General features: G+C 44.0%; 1 protein-coding gene across 3 annotated transcripts in view; it reads left to right on the forward strand.

Annotated features, from left to right (window-relative positions):
- nav2a (neuron navigator 2a) overlaps positions 1-19773 on the forward strand; it is a 125880-nt gene that overhangs the window by 51813 nt on the left and 54294 nt on the right. For all 3 annotated transcript variants that reach the window (XM_061060240.1, XM_061060302.1, XM_061060375.1), the window contains exons 7-10: positions 6816-8058; positions 9349-9458; positions 9548-9656; positions 11749-12162. In XM_061060240.1, coding sequence (XP_060916223.1) covers positions 6816-8058; positions 9349-9458; positions 9548-9656; positions 11749-12162 — 1876 coding nt within the window. The remainder of the gene's footprint in view (positions 1-6815; positions 8059-9348; positions 9459-9547; positions 9657-11748; positions 12163-19773) is intronic.

The following is a 19773-nucleotide window of genomic DNA, read 5'->3' on the forward strand; positions in this document are numbered from 1 at the left end:
GCTTTTTATGTCTTAATTGTAGAGACAGGACAGTGGATAGAGTTGAAAATCAGTGGGAGAGAGAGAGTGCGTAATGACATGTGGGAAAGGAGCCACAGGCTGGATTTATTTATATAGCCTCTACACATTGGGCGTGCAAACTAACCACTAGGCCACCGTCTCCCCTATTTAAATGTTTAAATTATCTTCTTTTACCTAGGTGAAATGCTAAGCCCCACACAGTTTATACCTTACTAATATTCTCTGAACCCACCATGTGGCTGAACAGATCTTTGTTAGTCACACTGCATTTGAAACTTTCTTTACCCTTTGGTCAATTGCAATTAGAGCTTCAAGGACATCCAAGACGGACTTCTTACAAAGTTAGTGAACGTAGAGTGGGACCTCGGGAATGGAGAAACAACTCGTTTATCAGTTTGCTGATCAGAGGGAAACAGCTCACCTGACTCAACATAAGGTGAACAGACTGTACCTTTAAGAACCTTTAAACTTGATTTATCAACAGATTATATCTTATTTGTTTGATAGAGGGAAAACACAATTATTAAAACCTGTTAAATTATATTAAAAATAACTGTACAGTTATGTTATAGATTTGCTAACAAGGTTCAGAACCCCTCGTGTATCAGGAGTAAAAGATGAAGCAGTAATTGTAGAGGTTTGTTAGCATGGGGTGTAGTACCCTTCTGTATAAAGAGAAAATATTTCACTATCTGCATTAAAGTGAAGTGTCTATTTTTCAGTCTATGTGTTTTTACGGGAGTTTTACATCACGGCTGATGGCCACCCACCCCGAGTCTGTCTCTGAAGTTTCTGTTTGTTAGAGTCAGAAACTTTCTCTCGCACATTGTTTGCCCTCATTCTGTGACATTATAAAGAGATGCAGTCTGGAGCTGCTCTGCATGAAAAGACGCCTGACTGAACTTCTGTTATGTTTGGCATTATAGAAATTAAATCAACTTGACTGGATTAAGTCGGCAAAGTTCCTCAAAAAAAGAGACCAAAGCTCATCTAGAAATCAGATCCACTTTGTTAAAAATGGTTTAAATTAACAGAGTAATTACCTCATAAGGTGTGTGTGTGTGTGTGTGTGTGTGTGTGTGTGTGTGTGTGTTTATGAATGTGTGTTTAAGACTTGTAGGCATTATAATTAAGAGCAGGTACGAGTTTCCCTTTTCAACCCCCCTCCTCCTTACCCTGTTGTTGTAATGCTGCTAAGCCCCTGCCCACTGCCACAGCGCTGCACTCCTCCCCCTCCTCCTCCTCCTCCTCCTCCTGCTCCTGCACTCTTTGGATGGTTGGCCATGGTTTGGACCTCTTCCCTCCTCTCCTCTCCTCTCCTCTCCTCTCCTGTCCTGTCCATCTCCTCCTCTCCGTCTTTCTCTCTTCCTCTTCTGGACGTCTGCAGCACCCATGAGGTTTGTCAGCATGCTCTTGTGTGTGGGTTTAAGGTTCAGATGTTTAACCTGAGCTTTACATTTAACACTTAGAGGTTGTTTCACTAGTTTGTTGATGTTGTTGCTGTGGAGGTCATGAAAGTATTTACATTTTTGTGATGCCATATTGGAGGATTCTAAAGTGAACATTTCTCATGAAGGATTGCAGAAGTTGTTTTTGCTTCACTTGGTGTGAAACTGACCCTGATTTAGATTTTGTTTATAGCTTCAAGGTTTCATTAAAATGTGTCTATTTTTGAATAGACTTCAATTCATTGCCTTAAAATCGAATATCGGGTCATACATGCTAGTCATTGCTGGATGTTATGCACGCTTGTTGTGAGACAGTGTTGCTGTATGTTCATTTGGTTAGGGGACACCTGCAGCCTGCTTCCATTGTGGGGCCAGATCTGCTCTGTGTCAATGGCTGTGACACCAGAAAGGAGTCACGTTACTGCACGGCTGTACAGTAAGGAGACAGACCTGTATCTTCTCTTCTGCTTCGTGTTAACACAAGGTGACAGAGTCTGTGTGTCCACAGAGTGACACAGAGCAGAGAGACGCAGGCAGGCACAGAAAGCTAAGGGCACCTGTGTGTTTGTGTGTGTGCACGCTTCTGCAGCCCATGTGTGTGTGTGTGTGTGTTTGTATGACCACCAGTGCCTCTCCTAAATGAATAGCTCTCTCTGAATCTGATGAGCTGTAGCGTCACTATTTGAGTGTATTCATGTGGAGAAACTTTAAAAAGTTTCAGTCTCGGCACAAAAGCCGGCTGTCCCTCTCACTTTTTGGAGCACAATGACTGAGGAGAGCGAGCGAAGAGGAGAGAGCGGGCTGCCGAAATCACGACGCGATGAGTAAGCAAACACCTGCGGCTTCAAACTCTGTGCCAATCTGATGCGATTTTGTGCAGATTTTTAACAAATTAAACGTCAACGTTAGGAATGAAATTAAGCTGACCGAGGAGGGAGAATCTCTCTCACAATGCTCTCTGTGTGCAGCACGTGTGGGAAACTTTCTCTGCAGCTTGACATGGTTTTTTTTTTTCAGTCTTGCTTTATGTGGTTTGTATGTAAGTAGGGCATTTTCAGGTCAGCAATTTGGTCACTTACTGACTTAGAAGGTTTAGCTGTTAGATGTCTTGTGACCGGTGCAAACATAAGAGCAGTCGGAGGGGCTTGTGATGTCTGAACAGTGTCAGCCAATTTGACGCTACCTCTTAAGCATTTACTGCCTGTTAGTTTGTGTGTTTGCTCCGCTCACTGGAGCAAAACTGCATCGAGGTTAAAGCATTTCAAGTCGTCAGGCAGAACAAACATCCCCCTCTCTCTTAAACGCGACGTGCGTGCACACATGTGTCCACACACACACAAAGAAAAGTGTTGACACTTGTGTGACATTGCATGCTTTTTCCTCAGCATTAACACACAGTTGCACACGCACGGACACATGAGTGTGACCATCCATGTAACGAGCTTTGGGTCCACTTTGGCTGATTTCCCAAACACCTTTGATGTTATCAGGAGGCTCAGAGAGGGGGAGACAGGTTTTTTTTTTTTTTAATGGTAGACAGGAACTTAAGTGGTGGTCTTTTCCCCCTTTGGCTACTCATCTACTGTCATTTTCTGCTCTGGGTTTTATTCTCTAATGACTGCTGTTATTAAGCACTTGAGTCGTAAACACTTAAATTCCTTCAACATGTTTCCTGAAGCAGACGGCTAAAGCGGTGCAGTTTAAGAGGGGCAGTGGGAGGTTTTTTTATTTCCAGGATTCGGGCCCCAAGGCTGCACAGGGTCATTAGGTCAGTGACCCATTCTGTGGGCATATTAGGACTGCAGTGCTGTGTGTTTATTTTTTGAAGGAAAGTGCTTCCACGATCGCATTAAGTGCCCTTAATTGAAAGCTGGTTTAAAAAAAAAAATGCTGCCAGATTAGATTAATCCAGTGTGATAATGTAAGGTTATATTAATTTGTTGCAGGTCTGTGTCCATGTGACAGTATTTGTAGTTTGTTGTCTATAAATGTGAACTTTCCACTGTTTCAGGAAGTTGTGCCCAAAAAAGAAGACATGTGCTCCACCCTGTGGCCGACTCGCAAATGATGTTTTCACACATGCACAAAACTCCTGAAAACGTGCTCAAATGTGCAGGATGTGCAAAAATTTCAGGGGCAGAGTCGACTGTACGTGTGCCAATGGTTAATATGTAAGAAGAGCAGTTTGAAAAGAACAATCAGTTTTTAATCATTAGTGATTTATGGACTGCATTGCAGGTTTGCCTCAGATGATTTTTATAAAATCCTAGTTTCCATTCCATAAAAAAACGTTTCTTGCTAATAACACAGTTGATTGCAAAATAGATTATAAACCATTTATTTATTTTTCATGCAGTATGCGATCATAATCTTATTCTAATGCAATGGAAATCTTGTCTTAAACTTTGACAAACAGACCTTTTCATGGAGAAGAATTGGCAACGGGTGATATTTAGTCTGCTGAGCTCAAAGGTACATTTGCAGCTGATGATGTGCTAGCAAAATTCAACGTTTTTTCAGCTGCTGTCCAGTCATCAAATTCGTTCGACCCTGCACATATTATAAGCTGACCCCAGTACAACAATGACTTTGGTTGAAACTAAGTTGTGTAAACTGTACACAGAGGCATTGACTGAGTCTCAGTTGCTTGATTACTCATTTTAGACACAGGCTGATGCATTGTCCAGCATTACATCACAACTGTTAGCAGACAGTTTCACTGGAACTGAAAGACACAAGTGTTGATTGTCAGTATAAATCCTAGAGCGACTCAGACTCCATCCACCCAGACCATAGTATGACAAACTTTAATCTGACTTTGGCATGTCTCTTAAGTGTCTGACTCATGTGTTTTTGGAGGCGTTCAATCTTGTTAGGCATGGTTGTTTGGAGGTTTTGAGTCCACATCACTGCAGTGTCACTTCTGACCCAACACGTTGAAGATTGACCACCTTCCCTCACCCATGGCAACCCAACTGGAGCGTGTCAGCCCCGGTCACTGGGTCCAGTCATGACAAGGACCAGCTCTCCCAGTGTCCAGGGCCTCTCCATGTCCTGCATTTCTCCTTCTGTTCCTTTCTGACCCCAAAATCCAAGCTGACCCCATTCACGGTCAGCACAGCACAGTCTGTCCTGCTAGCCCACATCAAAGCTTCACTCATCCCTAACCTGTAGTGCCAGTCCCCCTCTTATTCTCCCTGCCTGCTCCAGAATCACAGCAGGTCCCCCCTCATTCAGCCGCCTCCAATTGGAAGCCAGCTATTAGCAACCTGACCCACTTTCCCGATTGCTAACTGCTAGCACGGCTAATTGAGCTCTAATCACTTCCTAATGGCTGCATTGTTTCTGGCTGCTCTCGCTAAATGCTAAACAGGGGGAGAGTGGAAAGGCGGCGAGCGAGTGCCTATTTCCAATTAGGGCATGAAAGGTGCCGTAAAAGTGAAATAATGTGGAGAGCCAGTGAGAGAGGGGTAAACAAGCAGGCTGAGAGTTTAATATTCAGAAGATGACTTAATGAGACCATATGAATAACATGTGATTTTGGCATTTATCGTCAGCATGAATTGAGAGAAAACATGAACATGGTGAGAGTTATATGATCATTGTGCGATATTAAAGACAGAATACGTAAATATAAGATATTTTTAGTAGCATCCACATATATTGAGCACCAAAAGTCTCAGTTTTTTTAAACAATTAGAAAGGAAAGTGCATTTTTTTCACTAAATTTTGAAGAGTTGTCTAAAACCAAATCCTTTGGGGGTGGGGCGGGGGACTGGATGGCCAAGTGGCTGTGTCATGCACCCCATGTACAGGTACAGACCACGTGGTCCTCGACGGTCCTGGGCACAGGTCCGGCCTCAGCCCTTTGCTGCATGTCGTCCCCCACTCTCTTTCCTCCCAACATTTCCTCTCTCTCTCTCTTCACCTGTTCTATCTAATAACGGCAAAAAAAAAGTGACCTAAAAGAAACTTACTTCTTTATGCTAGTAACTTAGCTTGATTCTGTTCTTTCAATATAATGTATCTTCATCAAATTGTTCTATTTCATTGTCATTTTATCACTTTCAATTGCTTTCTGGTTGAGAGGCGACTGACTCTACCAACTGGGGGGGGGGGGGGGGGGGGCTGACTACAGTGTAAAAATCCAGGGCAATAAAACAGATAACGGATGAATACAAGAAAGAAAACCTAAATACATGAAAGAAAATCCGATTTACTTAAATTGTTTGCTAAGGTTGACTTGTGCTGCAGAAATCTGTTGGGCTGCTGTGAAACTGCGATTACTCGGGAGTGACTCAGACTTTGAAGTCTCATGAATTAACAAAAAAGGTATTGTTTAGATGAGAGTTTTTTTTACAGAGTATTAACAACCTTAACTCCCACGGGTCTAATGTTTCCACAGTCGTATGAAAAGGCGCAGCAGCAGCAGCAGCAGCAGTGACTGGGAATAAATATAAGTCTTTGTGTGTGTATGAAGTGAAGTCAGAGCGCTAAGTTGCAACGGATCTGTTATGGTTATTTCCACTCTTAGCACAGGCCCGCTCTCTCACTCTCACTCTCTCTCTCTCTCTCTCTGAGTGGCCGTTGGTGTGATTTGAATATTCAAATGTTACTGGTCTGAACTCTGTGTTGCTGGGAGCACCACAATGACAAACCTCAGCATAGTCTTTAACAGCGAGAACAGAGACCTGCAGCAGGGAATTCAGCTCTTGTCTTGCTCCTCCAGTTCTCGGTAAGTCTGCTTGTTGAGATGCTGCTGATTTACTTGGTGCAGGTCATGTCTCTTTGATCGATAAACTCATCATAGCAGTGATATATGGGATCGTGTTTAGTCTGCAAAACGCTTTAATCTCTGCATCAGCGGGTCAAAATGCACATGAATCTCTTGCTTGTATGTAAAAAGGAGTTCGTATGACCAGACAGTGATTCTTTGTGAAGCAGAGGGACGCTGCCCAAAAGCAGTCCATATAAGTCCAAGCCTTATAAGAGCTTCTCAGCTCGGCCTGCTTGGCAAGACTTGAAAGCACTTGAGCCTGCTCCTCATTGTTTTTATAAACAGTTAGTGATGGGCTCCTCTCATTGTTAGTGCGGAGGGCTTTATAACAGTTTTGGTGGCTAGCCCAGAGAGAAATGGTGGCACGTTTGGCTGGATCCACACAGACCACCTCCAGGCCCTTATAAGGCCACTTTGTGTGGGGTCAAAGTAGACTCAGCATCTGCCTTCTCTTCTCCCCCCCCCCCCCCCCCACCCCAGGCCCTCCCTCTTATTCAGGCTCTTCCTCCTCGTCTCGAGACCTTCCTATCTTGTTGTTTAATAAATTGTCTTTTCCCCCCTTGCTGCAGATTCCTCAGAGGGCTTGACCTCACAGCCTTCGGTGATGACTGAGCATGCTCCGTCGTCCGCACTGACCGTCAGCTCCTCCACCAGCATCCCAGCTGCTACCTCCGCCCTGAGTCCTCCCCCGTCTTCGTCGTCCTCCTCGTCGTCTACAGCCATCCCCCAGCCCAACAGCAACAGCAAGCCCTGGAGGAGCAAATCCATGAGCTCTAAGAGCGCCTCCTCTCCTTCCACCAGCACCCCGGCGTTGTCCGCCATGCAGTCAGTAAAGCAGGAGAAGGAGTCCTCCAGTAAGGCTGCACCAGCGAGTGACGCTCCTCCCAAGGTTGTCGCTCAGAAGTCGATGCTGGAGAAGCTGAAGCTCTTTAACAGTAAGGGAAGCTCCAAATCTTCCAGCTCCTCCAATGGAGTCGGGGCTCAGACTGACAATGCTGCCCTAGCCAGGCAGCTCAGTGCGGGGCAGGTGGAGAGAGCTGAGACAGGCTCCAACACCGACCCCCTGGAGGACGATGACGGCAACGCACGGCCGGGAATGAACGGTGCCAGTAATGGGGCGGCTTACGGGTCTGCGCCCTCAGCAGGTACGACTGTCGCCACGACCGCCAGCAGCCCCAAAATCGCCCTGAGGGGCATTGCCCAGCGCACTTTCAGCAGAGCTTTAACTGCCAAGAAGAGCTCCGTCAAAGGCACGGAGAAAGAGAAGGACAGAGGGAAGGACAAGGAGAAAGGGAAGGAGGCGGGGAAACGTGTCTCAGTCCCTGACAGGACAGAGCTCAGGGGGGAGGAGCCTAAAGAGGAAGCGGCACCTGTAGCTGCAGACACAGACAGTTCGAGCAAAAGGACCTCTAAAATCACCAGCTTCATTCCCAAGGGGGGTAAAGTGGCCAAAAAGGAGAGCTCCACCCCTGCACACAGCGGAATACCAAAGCCAGGAAGTAAAGGAGTCGGAGGGAAAGCTTCCTCAGCGAAGGAGGCGGGGGAGAGGCCTCGGAGCATGCGGCTAGGAGGGGGTCTGGTCATGCACCGCAGCGCCCTGGACAGAGACAGAGACAGAGACAGAGACAGCAGACACTCCAGCTCCACTTCCAGCCTGGCCTCCACCGAGGGAGGAAAAAGCAGCGCCGCCACGGTGGCAGGAGGAGGCACTACACAGAGCACAGCCAGCAACACTGTCAGCGTGCAGCTACCTCAGACTCAACAGCACCACAGCCACCCCAACACGGCCACCGTCGCACCTTTCATGTACAGGTGACACCACTTATAATTCATTAAAATGAATGTTTTCTGGCATTGTGGGTGATGTAGGCTGCAGGTTTATGACGATGAAAAAGAGATTTAGGCTGGGAGTGAGATCCATTTTTCAGCATTTTCAAGATTTTTGACACCAAGTGGTTAAAAAAAAGGTAGCGGAAAAAAAATCCTGATGGTTGGACGTGGCTCCCAGCCTGAATAACCCTGGTTTTAACCCTAACCCTTCATTTTATAGTTGTCACATTTGTTGGATTTCATTCTTTGACAGCTGGTCAAAGTTGGAAATCTAAATCCATCCATGTGTGCGAACCCAGAGCAGTCACATCTGTGTATGCACATGTGCGTGTGTGTATGTGCAGAGTGTACTTTCTGCACGTGCGTGCGCATGTATCTGTGCAGATATGTTCTGATGTCGTGTGCCTCTGACCTCTGGTCCTGCTCCCAGTGTGATAAGGAAGGAGGTCCCCCTCGTTCTCAATGAGGCCTTTCTAGCAGAACCTCATTAGCCCTCCTGACGCTTCCTGTGCTGCTGCCCTCTCTCCCTCTGTACATCCTGACCTGCAGCTAACTGACCCCACCTCTCAAAACACCCCCCCCCCCCCCCCCCCCCCCCCCCCCCCCCCCCCCCCATCACTTTGCTGTATACCTGTCAGGTAGCATTAGCAGCAGGATTACAGCACCTCCACCTGTCAGGAAGAGTATGTTTGACAGAAAATAGAAAAAAAAACCACATATATTTAATGTTCAATTTGACTTTTTCTGTCTCCCGCAAAGGACTGGATATAACAAGAAATAAAGCTGAAGTTAAAAAAGACATAGAAGTTGTGAATGCATGAAAATAATCTTCATTTTGAATCGTTATTAGCTCAGAAAATCAGACTTTAGAGACATTTTGGATGCTAACGATCCTTGCAGTAGTGTGAGAGGTGCTCATTGGCTCAGACTGGCTCACAGTAGCCAACGGGGCTAAAGTCTGAGATCAGGCAAAGGCTGTGTGTCACCCAGGCATTCAGACGTCATCGTCTCAAAATGCACTAGTCGGGGCAGCGGCTGTACTCTATTGATTTTATTCTTCAAAGACAAGCGTCACTGGCATTCGGGGCTTAGCATGCGTTCATTTCAGGACCCCCCACCAGTCACAAGACTTCACACAGCAGATTTAACTTTAATCAGGTTTATCCCTCTTTCGTGACAATTTGCTGAATATTAGGCCTCCGCTAAATGCACAATAATTCAGAATCGATGATATGCCCCCTCTTTGATCCCTTGCATAATTTGTTTTCCCAGGTCCCAAACTGATGGCGAGGGGACGGCGAACACCGAGACCGGCTCAGGAGGAATAGGAGGGGACGTCTCCTTCACCAAGAGCGGCCAGCTCTCCATCGAGGACCTATCAGGTGGGAGCTCACTTACAGAGCAGGGTCGGAAACATGTGTTATTGTTCTGGCTTTAGTTTTTAAGCCTGTTTCTTTTGTCTCTTACTCAGGGGAGGACCCAGAGACGAGGCGGTTACGTACGGTAAAAAACATCGCTGACCTGCGGCAAAACCTGGAGGAAACCATGTCCAGCTTGCGGGGAACTCAGGTCTCACACAGGTAAGAGTCGAATGCATGACGGTTTCACTTTGACGCTTCCTGCTCTGTTTTTGAAGAAGGTTTCTGTTGGATGATTATGTTGACCTCTTTAACAACCTTATTTAGATTTAGATATTGTGATTCATTTTATTGTAAACTTTTTAACATGTCGGAAAATTAAATCTCATCTCAGGTGAGTTACACATACAGTGGGTGACAGAAGAATTCATGGTGGATATGTTACAAAGTGTAATCCTCAATACAAGCCGTGCATGTTGTGTTTTTTCAATGCCTAGGAAAGGTAAAGAGACGTAAAAAAAATGGAGTAAATGGAATTAATTAGGGATGGTAAAAGTCAAAGCATTATTCAAGTGGGTGAAAGGTTTCATTTTCACCTTGTCAATCCAGCATTGTTCATAATAGAGTTTATAAAACGAGCTGCAAGTGGCAAACAAAACTCCAGTGTTTGGGGATCATCAAAGTGTAGCGCCCTTCAATAGCTGCCACGGCTGAGTGGTAAACAGGCTAAATCAGGCCAAATGTTTGGGATTTGTGTCAGCAGCTGAGCTGCCTCTTGGTCAGCAGACTGTGTCTGTCCAGGCTCACAGGTATTACCTTTTTTTTTTTTTTGCCGTCTCATCCTTCTTTTGAGGCATGTTTCACTTTGATCACAGTGCATGTCCTTCATGTTGGCTTGGATTCAGATTAAGCTTTAATCTGGGTCCCTCTTTCAGAATTTTGACATCTGGTCTGGCCTCACGTCTCAGTGCTGACCTGACTGTCTGGATTTAGTTTTCCCTCTGTTGTGAAGTGAAGTGTTATCTACAGTAACAAAGGAGCTCTTCACTTTACTTTCTACCTGTCTGTGCACCTGGGGAAGGTTGGCCTTGACCCATGAAGCAATCCTTGTGTTTTTTTGTTGTGATCCATATTTGTGATCTCCATTATTGGACAGTTTTAGACAATTATTGGAGAAAACTTGTATTTATCCAAGTTGTACTATTAAAGCTACACTTTGAGATCTACCTCAAGGTCATGAGCGGGAATCATTTACTGATTTTCTATATCTGAGTATAACTGAGATTATAATTTGAGATATAAAGAATAGAAAATAAATACCAATTATTTCATCATGGATTTCTCAGATCTGTCTGCACCTGTTTTACAAATCTACTTAGAAATAAAGCTTTAAACAGAGGGAGTAGGAGGGAGCAGCCAAATCAGCAGTGCAGGGTTAAGTATCGGTGAGAATACATTTCACTGACTCAAATATTAAGCAATATTTTTTATTGAGCTCAGGCCAATGAAATGTTCAGTACCAAGAACTAGGGCCTGACCGTTAGGGGATTTGTGGAGCAGATACCGATAACGATAATTGGGCGAGAAGAAAATCTGATAGCGATATATCGGGAGATATCTTTCTTTGATCTACACATTTATTTCATTGATCCCTCAAAAGCAGTTATCAAACACTTGTGGATAAGATATACATTATAACGAAGACAAGATGGTCACACATCTGGAAAGTAACTGAGCACGAACGTGCATCACCGCTTGACACTCTGAGAGTGATAATAATTGTTATAATCCATACAGCGCCCTCTGCTGGTGAAAGAGAATGAAACTCAAATAAAACTGCTGAATAAATCTAGTTATATCGGCACACATCTACGATAAAATTACCCGATACCGATAGTCACTGGATAAGCTAATATCAGCTGATATTATCGACTGGACGGTTAATGGGTCGGGCTCTACCAAGAACAAGGCTGGGCCTGTATGCATGCAATGAAATAACTGCCAGCAGGGCGTTATAAGAGACAAACCTCAGGGTTTAAAAAAGATACATATTTAAACTAGAATATATTTCTTCAGTTGAGTTTATTTACCACCAAAGATAGCGAAGATGTGCGTGAACCATCCATTGCAGAACTTAAATTAGTCCATTACAGCACTGAGTGAGTGTCAGGCCTTTTCCTTTCTCTGCAAATTAAAATAATAAGAACCTGTTAAAAAAACAACCAACATGTAAATATAAGTGTTGTTCACCATGTTTGATTAACCTGTAGACGAGTGTTGAATGAGTGCTTATATTTTGTCTCTACCCGCTCAGCACCTTGGAAACCACGTTTGATGGCAACGTCACTACAGACGTCAACAGCGGTGGAGGAGGCAGCAATAACAGCGCGGGGGGTCGGAGCATCCTCAGCCTCACTTCCACCCGCCCCTCCCTGTCGTCATGGCGACTGGGTCAGTCCAGCCCTCGCCTGCAGGCGGGCGATGCCCCCTCTATGGCGAACAGTTACGGGGGCCGGGCGGCGGCCGGGCAGGGAGGGCGCTACCTCTACCCCGGGCATCTCAGACGGCAGCTGGCTGGCCGGGGAGGAGCCCTCTGCAGCGTGGACCTCGGAGACAGAGCCGGAGACGACATGGACCTGGACAGCATCTCCATGGAGGTCACAGGATACATGAGCGACGGCGACGTGCTGACCAAGAACGCAGCACGCGCTGATGATGTCACCAGTGGGTAAGAAGGTTTTTTTTTTACTGAGGATGCTTTTTAATCCTACACTCAGATTGTTATAGTTGAATCAATTAGTAAAATAACTGATGTATGGATTGACAGGAAAAACTACTCAAACACAGTTTTGGTCATAATGAGAAGTTCAGTCCTCCAGTATGAGAACACTGTTTGTTTTCATCCTCATAATTAGAAAAGCTTTGTGTTTTTTGCGTTGTTGGCTACACAAGACAAACATCTTGAATACGTCACGCTGGGATCAGAGAAGACTAGTCACACGCGTTTTTTTTTTCAAGATTTAGTTTTAGGGCTTACTGCCTTTATTTAGGATGGTGTGTGACGGAGTAGGAAATCGGGGAGAGAGTGTGTTGAATGACAGGTGGGAAAGGAGCTGCAGTCCGGCCACCAGCTGGGAGGACCATAGCATCCGTACATTGGGCGGGACGTAACCGCTAGGCCATCTGCGCCCAAATATCCTTTTTTTTTTTTAACCATCAACAATTTAAGGAAAATAAAAAGTGATCATTTAAATGTCAATCATAAGTTACAACACTCACCCTCAGAAAATGAAAGTTTCATGCAACATGTGCAATCTCTTTTGTTGATCAGTGGAGGAAGACGCCAACTCATCATGTTTCAAATGATAACTTATTTATAACTCCAGGTGCGGTGGTGCACTTCATGAAGAGTTGCTTACAGAGCAATAACCAAGTTAACACAGAGCCTTATTTTGTTTTATATATAGCATCAAAAACTGCTAGGTTTCTTTTGGCCAACACAAAAGGTCATCGTTAGACTGTCATTTCATCCTGACGTCCCGTTGTAGGCAAGCCAAAAACTACAAGAGACTCTGCCTTTGTATTTCATTGGACCGTTCCAGCACAGGACTGACACAGAGACAGACAACCACACACACTTACACTCGTACTTACTGACAATCACCATGTTCATGATCCTATCAGATCATTCAAATCCAGTACGGATGATTTCTTATCAAACTAAAAACAGATTAAATAGAGAAAAAAATCAACAGCAATACGTTCATGTAATTTATGTGGACACATAGATAGACTGTGAGTTATTTCCAATGCTCACCAGAAGAGGGCAGTAGTGTGCCCTCTTCTCTGCAACTGCCAGATAACATCCAACAGTCAAGCCTCAGTGTTGTAAGCAACATTTATTCTGCACATTTAAGTTCCCACAAGTATCCAATCCGTGTGTGTGTGTGTGTGTGTGTGTGTGTGTGTGTGTGTGTGTGTGTGTGTGTGTGTGTGTGTGTGTGTGTGTGTGTGTGTGTGTGTGTGTGTGTGTGTGTGTGTGTGTGTGTGTGTGTGTGTGTGTGTGTGTGTGTGTGTGTGTGTGTGCGCGTACAGTAATGCTGATACACTGATAACCTGTTTATTTGCTCCCTTAAAGCCACTGTCCGTGTTGTAACAGGCCCCCATGCATACCTGGGCTGTCACACTGTGCAATTTAAACCTCTATGCTCATCGTTACTATCAGATGAAGTTCTAAAAGGCGCCAACTCGCCCTCAGATGGCATCGCAAAGCCAGAGACACCAGGGTCTGCTTCAGGGATTGATTCAGGTTCTAATGAATGCAAATCCCCCCCCACCTCACAAAAAAAAAAAAAGAAACCTATGAGCTCATCTAAGAAAGGCGATAAGAAACCCACATCTCTTAAAAGCTTGAGTGGGAATGACTTCCTCTGAGCTCTGTGGATTTGAAGTGATTCAGCAGCCCTCAGGCAGCTGCAGCAGTCGAGGGAGCAAAGTGCTCTTGAAGTACTTGATATGTCTGAATCCGTCTGAGCAGACAAAAGGCCGAGCCACAGGCACACCTGGACAGGCGAGTGATTGAACAGGTGAGCAGAGACTTTTGCTTGCTTGAAGACATCCAGACATCCAGACCATCCTAAAACTAAGAAAAAGGCAAAGACAAATATAATCAGAATCAGGAATACTTTATTAATCCCCAGGGGTGATTTTGGTCGTGTCAGTTGCTCTTTTACACAGAAAAAAGGACATAAAAATAGAAAGGGATTTCAAAAATGTAAAGCAAAAGCAGAGGATTGAACAGCACAGATACTCCACAAAGTTAGATACGATACACTTTACTGTCCCCTTCACCTAACCCTGAATTGCTCCTGCTGGTTCCTACGATGCATGAATGTGTATGAATGGATTAGTTTCTTCTGATGGTCACCTCACACAGCAGCCTCTGACATCAGTGTGTGAATGTGTAGGTGTGACCTGCAGTGTAAAAGTGCTTTGAGTAGTCAGAAGACTATGAAAGCACTATACAAGTTTAAGTCCATTTATAAGATAATATGCATATCAGGAATAAAAGTCATGTCTATTTAGTCAAATAGCCCTACGCTACTGTATTTCTATGTTGGCCATAACGGTCGTACTTGGAGTGATAAATATTTTCTGTGGAGATACTCATTGTGAAAAGTTTAAGAACCACTCGGTCGAGGGTCCAATCAGTTGAGCATCTAAGCGTTAAATAATCACTGACCTGTTTACATGCAGCACTGCACACTCGAAAATAAATAATCGATAGATACTGTAGATCGTTTGTGCTGCATGTGATGATTATCTTCATGTTTCATTTCTCTCTCATTGAGAAGTTTATCAATAACTGAGTCCAACATTTGTAGACGTCTTTGTGTAAAATGCCTTTGACAAAAGGTGAAGCATTCTAAACAGACACAGATGGATGACACCCCCCCCTCCCCCCTCCACCCCCTCTCTGAACCCTCAGGCTGTGTAGCGGTTAGCTCCATCACAATCCTGTTAGCACCCACTAACTGCTTCTCCCACACATGGGGTGGAGGGAGGATGTTAACAGCAGTATATCTCACAATATTCTTTACCTTCACTTTAAAGTAAAGTAAAGGAGGAGCTCACAAAAAATCTCCAAAGAAACGTTCTTGTACCTGTAATGGCGTCGAGACATTGCAGACAGTTTTGGATTATTTGTCCATCTTACATGATCTCTGAAATGTTTTCTTTTACCTGAGTAGAATGGAGGTTAATGGAGTCTATTGTTGCATGATCCTGCAACAGTGAGGACGTGCATGCAGGAAATTGAATGGCAACATTTTTTCTTTCAAAGGTAAAAAGAGATAGTCTCTTAAAGTCATTCAAAGGTGCATAAAGAGAGTGTTTTGAATCCTTTGATGCACTTTCATGTAGTCATGTAGAGAGAGATTGGGATGCATGCATTATAACTGTAGTTTTGACTGATCCAGAGCAGTATATAAAGATGGATTAGCGACTGTGTAAGATATATTTTTTACAATTTGCATGGTAAGGTACAAAATAGATAAAGAGCTGAGACTTAACCAGCTGCTTTCATTGGCTGCTTTTAAGAGGATGTTAAGTGACTTGGAGGCGGACACATCTGGCTGCAGATGTTCTCCCTGATGTGTTTGTGGATGATCGTGACTATCATTTGGTGTTTAAATTAGTTATTTGTGTCTTTTAATGTCTAATAATGTGTTTCGGGATTTTTATGCGCTGCTGCCTGTCTTGGCCTGGAAACTCTTTCCTTTTTTTTAAAGGGATAAAAAAAAAAAAAAATTCACCAAATGTTCTCCCTTCTCAGCTCCCTAATTGTTCGTACTTCCTGCTTTTTATCTCATTGCAAATACAGATTTTGCGGCAATGCCAACACTTTACCTTTAACTCCGGGGACTCATTTTCCAAAAATGTCATTTATGAATAAAGTCATTAACTGAATCAATAAAAAAAACAGCAGAAAATCAATAAAAGATGCCGGTAGCAGCTTCAAGCATTTATAAGCAAGATAACCAGATCAGCATTTATCCACCTTGATAGTTAATTTATTTAGTCTCCTTTTAGCCCTTAAACTCAGACAACATGATGGATGACACCACACTCAGTATCTGCATCAGTTTCCTCAAAATCTACAACCCCCACTTCAATTTTCCCCTGTCAGCTTCCCTGGCCCCTCAGAGACCAGGACCCTCCTCGGCTCGGGGGTGTGTTGCCCCATCTACCCCCTCTGCCCTCCCCCTTCCCTTCCTCCGGTTCCCTTCCTCCACCTCTCCCAAACAGACCCAACCTCCAGCCAGGAGGAAAAAGCATGTGGAGCCGAGCGGAGAGGCTGCATACCTACACACAGCTCCGACAGAGCAACACACACATGGACACACACACACACACACACACACACACACAGGAGAGTTCAGCCACTTCTGACCTGATATCACCATGATCCAACACACTCACACCTGCTGATATTATTAACAAAACAGCGGATCTCACACTGATAACAGACAATTGAAAAAGGACACTTTGCGTTGGAGATTTGTATCAACAGGAACCCTCACCTGGACTTGTTTATTTTGCTTTGGACTCACAGTGTGACCATGTTTGAGGCAGAAAGGTACGTCACAGTCTTTTAGAAATCTCTTTTTGCGAGTGTTTGTGTTTTTTCCCCCAGAGCGTGACATTTTGTGAATTCCCCCCCCCCCCCCCCCCGTCAGCACCACAGTGAATGCATTCTTCATAAAGCAAATATTTCTGTAGTTTCATTTACTCAAGAAGTTTAGCTTCTGTTTGGTGCACGGCTGTATAAACTCCAGCCGGCTACTCGGTTTCAGCCTATATACTGTCTTGTTTGGACACGTTTCTGCTGCTGCTCCTGCTGGAGGTTACAGGTTAACAGGCATCTGGAACAGGACGACAGGGAGGCTCTGTTACTTATTAGTGTGAAGACGTAACGTGTGTGTGTGTGTGTGTGTGTGTGTGTGTGTGTGTGTGTGTGTGTGTGTGTGTGTGTGTGTGTGTGTGTGTGTGTGTGTGTGTGTGTGTGTGTGTGTGTGTGTGTGTGTGTATGGGTGAGATCGTGGTCATCGTCAAGGTGACTTTGCTTTTGGGGATGATGGATGCTTACCAAAAAGGGACAGCAGACCCCCCTCAGAGTCTTTCTTCTGTCTGAAGAGGATTGATGCAGTTTTCATCTGCTCTCATTGTCCCCCCCTTGTTATCGAGAAAAACTGCTGTCACTTGACAAATCTGATAACAAGGAGGGAAACAGTGTTGTCGTTATTGCTGCATCCGTCTGATTGATTGTTTGATTACTAAAAACATGGGTAAATATCTCTTTAACCTTGAATCTGTTGATGAAGCAGAAGTGATGGTGAGGATTTAGGCAGGTTTGTTGCACATTCAATTACAAATGATCGACAAAATACCTTCAAACTAAAAAATATATCAGTAGAGTAAAAGACAATGACCCAGACTCACATGCTTGTCACCATTTTAATACGTGTTCATGAATACTTGGTTTTCCTATTTTGAAGTTAAAGGGGACATATTACGAAAAATCCACTTTGACACTGTTTTTGAACATATATTTAATATAAATATAAAAATATATAAATAATATATAACCCATCCAGTCCTTTGTTTGAGGTCTGCATAAGTCTTACAACACAGAGAAAAATTCTCCGTTTCAAATTAGCTCTCCTTGTGATGTCACAGTGGGATTCTGTTAAAACAAAATCCCCTCCCCTCCCCTGATATCTCCACTCATTGACTCCACCCCCAGACTAGAACAAAACTTTTGCACAGGTCACAGGTTTTTATTCTCACTACAGAGGAGTGATGTCTACCAGGAAAACTCAGAGGGGGCTCATTACATTTAAAGAGACACACACACCAAAACAGAGCGTTCTGAGAGAGCTGGTTTATACAGGGTCACAAACCTCCTCTGGTGCTTGATTCATGTTATATTTTGACCAAAGCACAGCACAGATGTTTCATTTAGACCACAGGGGACTGTTTGAAAAGGTGGAAAAAGGGGGATAATATGTCCTCTTTAAAGAAAAGTAGAGATGAGGGGAGAACATCTTACTCTCAGTGCCATGTAGAGGGTAAAATATTTGAGAATAAAATCAAACTTTCAGTATGATTCTTAGGTGTAAGAAACCATGAATAAGGAAGATTGGTCACGTTGTCTTGTCTTAAAACTTTATAATATCTCAGGCTCATGTTGCTGAGAATCTTAAAGTTATTCATCTGGATTTAAAGGTTGTTAAAATATGACATGCATGTCCTCTTCTTCCTGAAGTTTGTGCTCTTTCTTCCATTGTAAAAATCCAAATCTAAGTCTAGTTTGGAGTCTTAGTGATGGTCAGCAGTCCACCACCAGCTTTCCTCAGAAGATAGCCAAGGTCTTTATAGTGCATCAAAGTATTGATAAGGAAAAGTACATCTGGTACATTCACGCCTGCTTCTTCAACTCAGTGCTGATATGTATCAACACTTTTATTCCAGTTTGTTTCTATTTACATGATTACAAACATTCATCACCTGAAGCTGCAGTTCCCCTCACTTCACTTCAACAAGGTGTTTTTTTTTTTGTTTCTGGTAGCTCATTGTTTTTGGTTTACACTCCACAAAAGTATCTTAAATAATCCTCACTTCCAATTAAGAGAAAAAGCTCAACCAGGAATAAATCCGACTGATTGACAAGGTTAACAAGTTGGGTCACATAATAAAACATGTTGCTGCTATAGAGCCAGGTCATTTTCTCAGGACGTTTGCAGAGACTAAAACTGAACTACAAGGAAGCGAGCAAGACTTTTAAAAAAGTGCTATAGAGTTCTGAAACTTCTGGTAGTGTTGCTGTGACGTCAAAATCACATCTGAAACACCTCACAAATATTGAATCTTTTCAAGTAATTACGTCATAATCATACAGTACTTGCAGCTGTGAGCATTAAAGCATTTGGAGTTTGTTGAGCATCTGCACACGTTTGCGCCCCGCTGAGCGACTCCTGGTTGCCGTTAAGTTTCCGTCCTGCCGCTCAGATGCTGATTCTGTTCGACTGCAGGTTGCACAAAGGAGCTCTGTCCTTAGTGCACACTGTACCGTGTGTATACTGTATATACATGTCGGTATAAATGTGTGTTTGTGTGTGTTGGGTTCCCTCTCGCTGAGATCTGCGTGGAGATAACACTGAGAGTGTTTTAGCGGTTTGGGCTTGTTTTTTCTACTCGCACAGAATCATCACTGTCCCACACAGACACCATTCAGCGTCTCGAACGGCCCCGCCTCAGCTTTTAAATCAGCAGACATTTCATTAAGTTACATCTGGGCTAAATGAGTCAATATTTAGCTCCATTAGGGATCTCCTCCTCGGGTAAATATTTGGGGAATTAGTCGGTGTTGTTTTAGTTTGAATGGGAATGTTTGTGTAAGTGTCCGAGGCCTCTGCACTGTTACAGACTGTAACGGTCAGCCTCCCACTCCCACAACCAATAAATCAAGGCTTTAAGAATTACATTTTCCGTCATGAACTGGGGTTAAACGGCCTGCATAGCCTACTGAAGCGTCTTTTAATGCTCAGCCAGTCAATCAATCATAATATCCCGACCTGGAATAAATGATGCACTTTGTTTTTGATATAAAAAAAAACTTCCTCTGTACGCTGAGCTGCCACTGTTTTATACAGTCTGCTGCTGTTCACCACTGACCACATGAGAGAAACGAGTCTTCAGCGTGATGGTTCAGTCTGTGTGTGCTTGTTTTTTTCTCCTCCGTTTGACCCTGATTGATTGATGAGGGCTTTGCTTCAGC

This window comes from Labrus mixtus, chromosome 1 (genome assembly GCF_963584025.1).
Source record: "Labrus mixtus chromosome 1, fLabMix1.1, whole genome shotgun sequence".
Classification (NCBI taxonomy): domain Eukaryota; kingdom Metazoa; phylum Chordata; class Actinopteri; order Labriformes; family Labridae; genus Labrus; species Labrus mixtus.